Raw genomic sequence first — 8,342 nt, 5'->3', positions numbered from 1 at the left:
TAATCAGTTATTCATAGGGATGAGATGAGACACAGAGACACAGTCAGTGTGTGTGATATGACAAATTCTCCAGGTTTTACGTATTCAGCGCTAAACATAATGACTCCCAGTCCCAGCAGAACAGTCTCTTTTGTTTGCGCTTTTATTTATTAAAACGAACAGCGAGTTATTTTGCCGGTAGTTTAGTATGTAATACAGCCCAACTCAAATATGGCCGATTCTTAGCGAACCGTAGCGAAGTATGGGCAATACATAGATGTGACGTCACCACCCCAGGGTGCACGTCGCCTCTGTCTCCGGAAGAAATCGGCTGTCTAGGCCGAAGAACTTCCTCTTCGCGGATAGCCCCGGCCTAGGTAGGAGCTCTATTGCGGCTTTCTTCACGTTACAACCCATTCTCAATCCGAGTTTTAAATCAGCCATCCGTTTTCTCTGCCTTTGTTTCTGATTAACAACGTGTGCTGTTTAGCCTTGGTTGTACTAATGCGGGAAGATTTCCGTTCCTTTTTGAGAATATTGAGGTTCTTGTTAAGATGTAATTATCACTGTAACTGAGAGCCTTCCAGTATAGTTATCAGCTAATGGCACACCTTTCACATTGCTGTTTCTACAGATCGTGCCCTGCCTCAGGATTTGTGTGTGTAGTAGGAAGCTACCGTGTGGGGTAGCAAATGTCTATGTGCTTTGTACCAGTTGTAGCGTTATGAAATAAATATGTTGCTTCCAGGTACTTTAATTCTGTCTGTCGCCTGACCCTGTTGAAATAGGGTGAGAATGAGCCACTCTGGGCATTATGGAGACTATATAATGAACAAAACCCACAAAGCAAATGTCTGACTTGAACTCATAACCTGAGCAGCTATTCCTTCCTTAGAAGCCTGACATTGCAATTGTGGGTTTTGTTTGATATAATGTGGAACAAGCCTCTCGGTTCATTTCATTATACTGCAGCAACACACCACTTTATTGGTTCTATGTTGAAATAATTACTGTTAAGCATGGGGTACGCACAGAGCATATATGCCAGTGGGACATGTCTGTTTGTGGAAAACTACCAATTGCTGGCTTTCAGTCTGTGAATGTTTGCTATACTTGTATATGGAAGTGACTTTTTTTTTTTTTTACATTTTTTTGGGCTGCATAAATTCCCAAAAGCTGCGATATTCTCTGTCTATACCATTTGTATTTTTCAGCTGACTTCACACAAACATTCTGCCTGTCATTAACATGAATGGAATCCACTTGCCAATGTTAGTTATTAAAGTTAACTTCCATTCAAGTAAATGGCAGGTTGTGAGCACTTTGCTTCCAGCTGGAAAACGCAGTTACGTATAAAGCCCCATCTGCCATGGGGTTTAACGTTAAAAAAAAATCTCCTCTCAATAACACTGGTTTCGTTGCCCTCTGTGGTGGTTATCAGGGACTCACGATTCTGTTACATGAGAGACTCAACTCCACTTTGATTAGTAGCAATTCCATGACTTGATTAGTAGGGAATGTATGAAATGCTGTGTATCCGTTATTTTTTTCTCACTGTTAACCTATAATTTCCTTGGCTTCTAGTGCACAATGGGACGTGTGATCAGGGGACAGAGAAAAGGTGCAGGCTCTGTTTTTAAAGCCCACGTCAAACACAGAAAGGGTGCTGCTAAGCTTCGGGCTATCGACTTTGCTGAAAGAAATGGCTACATCAAGGGTATTGTGAAAGTATGTACTTGCTATTTATTTTTCATAATCAGTACTTAATAGGAACCAGACAAAACCCTTATACGTCTCTTTTAAGACATTCGTGGTGGGTAGCCCTAATAAGAATCAAAATCTCTAAAAGATGGTATTTTGTTCCAGGACATTATCCATGATCCAGGCCGTGGTGCTCCTCTTGCCAAGGTTGCATTCCGTGATCCTTACAGGTTTAAAAAGAGGACAGAGTTGTTCGTTGCAGCTGAGGGAATCCATACCGGACAGTTTGTGTACTGTGGCAAGAAAGGTGAGTTTCATGTTAAGTGAGTGTTTGTAATAGTAGCAAATGTCCATGTGTAAAGTGTGAGTTGAGGCTTATAATATATCGGCATAGATTGTATCTGCTTTTTTTTTTTTTTTTTTGAGCTTTAAGAAATTAATTGTTGTCTTTTCTTTCTTATGGATTCTACCTTGCACATGTATACTGATGGGCCCAACCTGCACAATAATTCAGTTTACCAACATAATATAGGCTGGTCAGTACTGTAGCACATTTAGGTGCAGGCTTAAGTTGAGCATAAGATAACTGTGGGCTTTACTTAACCATTAACTGCTAAAAGTTTAAAAGTTGCAAACTTAAACAATATTAACATTGAAAACTTGCCTTCAAACATTAAAATCGGCTGACTATCATTGTGTTGCATTAGCATGAAATTAATATTCTATAATATAGGGTAGCCCTTGATAATTTTTAGTCCGCGTACTTTTCCTTAACTGCTACAATGATGACTGATGGTGATTTTCTAGGCAATCAAAAAATGTATCTCTTCCTTGTCATGGAGAGACCTTGCACATAGTTTTTAGTTTTTAATTTGATTATATATTAAGGAGAGGAACCTCTCGGTACAAGCCTGATTTTCAGAGGATCCTAACGTGACTGTTTTTAATACCTTAAAAATGCAACTTGCTTCTAAAGGAGAAGGAATGGCATAACATTGTTAGGTGCCCCCAGTAACGCTAATCTCTTACATGAAAACTGCACTGGGCCAGGATTCTGTTATAAGAGCAACATGTTAATCTTTTTTTCCCCTTTTTGGATTCTGTTTGCGGCCCTGGGCTAGATGTGCATGTGCAGTAGAGTAATATGCTGGGTTTTTGCTTCTAAGTTTGCTCTCACTCTTCTGCACATCCAGACCTGACCGTAGAAAGCATCCAGGAAATAGACGGTGATGCTTCTACAGTGGTACCCAAGGCTGGCAAAGATTTTTGGAGAACTGCGAAGGGTCTCAAAGAACAATTATAATCACTTGGGGCTACCTAATAATTGGTTACCCCAGTGACTGTGCCTTTCCTTTAAATTAAGTATTGTGCTTGAACTGAGGGTAATGTGTTTTATTGTTTAATTTTCACAAGATCGCACTGTGGAGTTTTTAAATGATTTTTCTTTTATAGCTCAGCTGAACATTGGCAATGTACTCCCTGTTGGCACCATGCCTGAAGGCACCATAGTCTGTTGTGTGGAGGAGAAACCAGGTGATCGTGGCAAACTTGCACGTGCCTCTGGTAACTATGCCACAGTTATCTCCCATAATCCTGAAACAAAGAAAACTAGAGTTAAGTTGCCCTCTGGATCCAAGAAGGTCATCTCATCTGCAAACAGAGCTATTGTTGGTGAGTATTCTGTGCAACTATATTTCTAACACTGAGGGGAAGATATATTACTATTTGTGCTGAAACATTTCAATAATGTTGCTGTAAATCGTATCAAGCAATTTTTTTCATCACATCAAAAAATCACAAATTTACTTTTTTTTCCCTGCAGTTAGTTCACATTTTCCAAACAGATTTTAAAAAAACTTAAATACTGGCATCTAAAGCCAGACAAGATGCCACAGGCAAGTTGAGAATTTTTTTTTTTCCCCCCCCTGCAGTTTTGCACCATTCAATATCGACTTGCTTGAAAATGCATGGGATTGTGATTTGTGGCTTATTCATGATACTTCTCATTTCACAAAGATTATCCAATCTTTTATAAATATGCATAATATAACATGACAATTTTTTTTTAGTAAATGTTTCACTAGAAAGTCGTTTATCAATGTGAAACATAGTACATGTACAAGTAAAGGGGTTGCAGATGTGCACAGGCGCAGCTTCAGAAGGCATAAATCTGTGAGTACTGGTGGTGTCTTGTACCATGGTGTTAAAATGGTCGAAATTGTGTAAATATTTCCAAGACGTCCTGTTTTTCCAGCTGTATGCAGGTATAGGCAGTTCTGTATTGTACTGAGACTTGGGCCCAGGGTATTGCTGCAAATACTGCATGCTGTATTCTTTCTGCTGTGCTTTGTAGTTTTTTTTTTTGCAGTTGGTGGCATTTGTAGATGTTAGCTTTGTGAAATAACTTAAGTTTGTAAAATACAGACTCTCCTTTTAGGTCATATTCTAAGACAGTGCTGTCCATCTTCTGTGGTACGGAGGGCCGGAATTTTTCTGACCTACGTGGTGGAGGGCTGATAATTAATTAGTGTTGACCACACCCTCTTTAAACCATGCCCATTTTAAACCACACCCATGTTACCACATGAACTTTTAAGACCATATCCATATTAATGCTGGTAGCACCCCAAAAAACCAAATAGTTGGTGCTCATTGCAGGGATATCACTCATGTCAAAAAAGTAGGACTACTCTAAAATGAACAGTTCATACTGTGCTACATACAGTGACACAATGCTGGTGCCTCTGTGTGAGGTGTGAACAATGTGGGCAGTTTCAGTCTGGGTATGAATGGTTCAGAGCTTTAGGGGTGTGAACAATAGAGGTTTTACAAGTATAAACGATGCGGGGGGAATTACAGGTGTGAGCAATACAGTGGATTACTGAATTTGAGATTGAGCAATGCAGGGGCCAGTTAATGTCTCCACAGTTTACAGACCGCATGCAGGAACTACATAACCCACACTGCATTGCACTGTGATGTTCCGTTCCTTATTGAAATCAAGTGTGCAGGGAATTGTGAGGCTTGGAGGATGCAGGTTAAGGACAGATTGCTGCTGATACAAAATAACAGTAGTCTGCCAGCTCAGCAAAGTAGTCAGATCAGCAGGGGGCTAGGCTTAGGGAACTGTTCCAAACCATTAAAAATCATGAAAAGTCTGCATATTTTTTAATTAATATATATTGCAAAGTTGCTTGAAAATATGTTTACTTTTCAAAATGCTTATTTGTGTGGAGTTCCCCTTTAAGGTACCCCTCCTGGGGACCACAGCGATGTACCTTTCTTTATTTGACAATATTTTCTTCCTTTATTGGCATTGGATTTCTGCAGGACATTGTAGTGTTCATATTGCTTACTATGAAGTTAGACCTATTGGTGCATAAAAAAAACACATGCCGCCTGTAATTGTTTGGAAACAATTTATTAATTATTAAAAAAACCTGTCTTGTTGGATTATTATAATTATCACCCAGCTGTGTAATCACTACACAGGTTTACATGGAACAATAACAAAGAATTGGCCACACTGGGAACCAGTATCAACCTGTATAATGCACAAATGCAGCCATGCTATCCTGCCTCTAGTAACCTACAGTTAACAATGACAGACTTGTCAGGGTCACTGATCCCACCAATGAAAATGCAGAATAACCATAACGCCGTCTTTCATATTGGTAATATATTATCGCTTTCTATTCAAACTGCTCCTGGTTGCTAATGGGGTAAGTTGTATCCTAGCATCAGGATACATATTTATATTAAAAGCTGCAAAACCAAATATTCAAAAAACACAAAAAAAGTGTCTTTAAAATATAGCAGTCTTCATCATACTAAAAGTACAAATTTACAAATCAACTGCTCACTTAAATTTTGACTGTACAAGTTTTTGTGTTTGAAGTAACTACCTAGAAGGCTGTATCAACTTAATTTTTGTCTTTTGCCTCTTTGCTTCTGTGTTACTTTGCTTAGAATTTCATGGACTGCTTATGGCTTTTTATCACCATATTTCTTAGCCAAGAGGGTTGGTCCAATATTGGGGGCATGGCAGCCAAGTCAGGACCATAAATTGTACTTTCAATAGCAGGCCAACTCATGTTTGGTTATAACCTAGAGCAGTGGTGAAGTTGAACGCCAGTGAGATTTGGGAGGTGTGAACTTACTTGATGTCTTGGATACTGCTATACCCTTGGTGCGGACTAATTGATTAACAAAATGGACTTCACCCTATGAAACCTTCTTGCCACCTAGAGCTTTCCATCTTAGAAATGTCCCTTCTAAAGCAAGAGAGATTGGGTTACCACTTGACTTTGTCCCATTTTCTTTAAATAATTGAATCTGTTTGTTTTAGACCTCAGACATGGGGCAGCATTTGGATATTTAGCATATCTGAACTTTTGAAACAAGATTTATGAATACTCTTTTATATTTTATTTATTTTTTATATATAAGTTGTCTCATTCATGTTGTTCAACCAACACTTTAATGTGAACTTTATACTTGAATGCAGGGGTTGTTGCTGGAGGTGGTCGTATTGACAAACCCATCCTGAAGGCAGGTCGTGCCTACCATAAATACAAGGCAAAGAGAAACTGCTGGCCACGTGTCCGTGGTGTGGCTATGAATGTAAGTGTGTTTTACAGTGGAATATGTGAACTGTTTTTAGCAAAGGGACTGACAATACATCACTTATGCCTGTGTTGGTCTCCATGATTTATTCTAATTTACCATAAATACATTGGCACAAGGAACATTTAAACAAGGTTGGTGTTCAGCAACCACTGTACATCATACAAGTATTGTAATGTTTGTGTGTTTAAAATCTTTTTTTAAAAAATTTCTTTATTCTTACAGCCTGTTGAACATCCCTTCGGTGGTGGTAACCACCAACACATTGGTAAGCCCTCAACCATCAGGAGAGATGCCCCAGCTGGTCGCAAAGTTGGTCTTATTGCTGCTCGTCGTACTGGTCGTCTGCGCGGTACAAAGACTGTGCAGGAAAAGGAGAACTAAAACTTGTCTATCTGCTAATTACAAAATAAATTGTAAAAAAACAAACTGTATTGTCTTAAGTGCAATTAACTCCAGGATTCACTGGATGCCACTTCTTATTTTATTTTAAAAGCCACTAATCGCCATATCTTTAAATGTTTTCTAAACTTTAACTACATATTGAAGGTAAGCTAGGCCAGAAAGCCAGATGGAAATTGACACCTGATCTAGCAAAGAACAATAGGGGGCCGATTCACCAAGGATCGAATATCGAGGGTTAATTAACCCTCGATATTCGACTGGGAATTAAAATCCTTCGACTTCGAATATCGAAGTCGAAGGATTTTAGCGCAATTAGTTTGATCGAAGGATTTTAATCCAACGATCGAAGGTTTATCCTTCGACCAAAAAAAACTTAGGCAAGCCTATGGGGACCTTCCCCATAGGCTAACATTGAGTTCGGTAGGTTTTAGATGGCGAACTAGGGGGTCGAAGTTTTTCGACTATCGATTTTTAGTTTGAATGCTTCGATTCGAAGGTCGAAGTAGCCCATTCGATGGTCGAAGTAGCCCAAAAAACTTCGAAATTCGAAGTTTTTTACTTCGAATTCTTCACTCGAAGTTAGTGAATCGGCCCCTAGATGTCCTGGAGAAAATGTCAGTGATAAATACAGGATAATCATAATTACATGTCCTGTAGTGGTGCCCAGGTTGCCTCATGGCACAACTGATCGAGTGCCTGGGATCGAAAAAGTTGTGTAGCAACAGGCATAAGGCTAGTGCAAGACAATGTCTGATCTAGGCATGCATGTCTCTACAGGCTGAGAATCCGCTGCTCTGCCTGCACCCTGAAGCATTGCTTCCACTCTGGTACAGGCAGACGCGGCGGATTTCTATGCTAAAACGCCACATTTTGCATTTTGAGATGAAATCTATCCACAGTTAAATGCAAGGGGAAAAACAGGGCAGCTGATTCTCTGCCTGTGGAGAATCTGCAGTGTTATAAATCATTTGGCCCTAGCCTAACAGAGGGCCAAACACGGTTCTATGTTAATAGCACGCAAACTGTAGAGGTTTTTTGCTTTGTGAATAGGGAGCAAAACACTAGAAAACTTGCTGTATTCTAAGTAAATGGGAATTGCCCCATTTTGCTTGTGGTGCTGATGTTTACATAGGTAAAACTAGTAAGTGATTTAGTAATTGTGAATGGAAACCGAATACAAGTCAATATGTGGCATATGAATTGAATATGAAAAAGGTAAAAAAAAAATTGAAACCACCAGTGTCCAAGTGCTGACCTGTTATCCCTGGCTGATTATGGCCTAGTGTCCTTTAAAAGTGTTATCTGGATCTCCTTTGCAGCTCCCCCGGCCTATTAACACAGTACAGTTATTCCTAAAGAGCTTGTGAGGTGTGGTTGAATGATACACTGACAGTTGTTTCACTGTCAGATGTTTTTGTTGGTAGGGATAATGGTAGACTGAGATCACACTTTGCGTCTTATCGTCTTTGAACCTTATTTTCCAGTTCGCTGACCAGTTTTTCAATTTAGTCAGATTGCTCTGCAAAGTGGCAGCAGCCTACATGGAACTTTATTGCATGCATAATTTAGTATCGGCAAAATAGAAATGGTACTTTTAATTTCCATCTCGGGGTCAATCATAAACCGGTTAA

The 8,342-nt window shown here is 39.5% G+C and overlaps 1 protein-coding gene across 2 annotated transcripts; it reads left to right on the top strand.

The window, feature by feature from the left end:
• Nucleotides 1-304: 304 nt before the first annotated feature.
• rpl8.S (ribosomal protein L8 S homeolog) lies at nucleotides 305-6,735 on the top strand. 2 transcript variants are annotated; one of them, NM_001086996.1, is made up of 6 exons: nucleotides 305-356; nucleotides 1,564-1,707; nucleotides 1,846-1,987; nucleotides 3,133-3,351; nucleotides 6,188-6,303; nucleotides 6,532-6,735. In NM_001086996.1, exons 2-6 carry the CDS (start codon nucleotides 1,570-1,572, stop codon nucleotides 6,688-6,690), a joined length of 774 nt encoding a protein of 257 aa, NP_001080465.1. In that variant the 5' UTR covers nucleotides 305-356; nucleotides 1,564-1,569; the 3' UTR covers nucleotides 6,691-6,735. The 2 variants fall into 2 exon arrangements, with proteins under 2 accessions (NP_001080465.1, XP_018103547.1); XM_018248058.1 differs by lacking the exon at nucleotides 305-356 and adding an exon at nucleotides 410-521.
• The last annotated feature ends 1,607 nt before the right edge of the window (nucleotides 6,736-8,342 follow it).

Source organism: Xenopus laevis, chromosome 2S (genome assembly GCF_017654675.1).
Source record: "Xenopus laevis strain J_2021 chromosome 2S, Xenopus_laevis_v10.1, whole genome shotgun sequence".
Taxonomy (NCBI): Eukaryota; Metazoa; Chordata; class Amphibia; order Anura; family Pipidae; genus Xenopus; species Xenopus laevis.
This window is presented reverse-complemented; position numbering and strand designations above follow the sequence as displayed.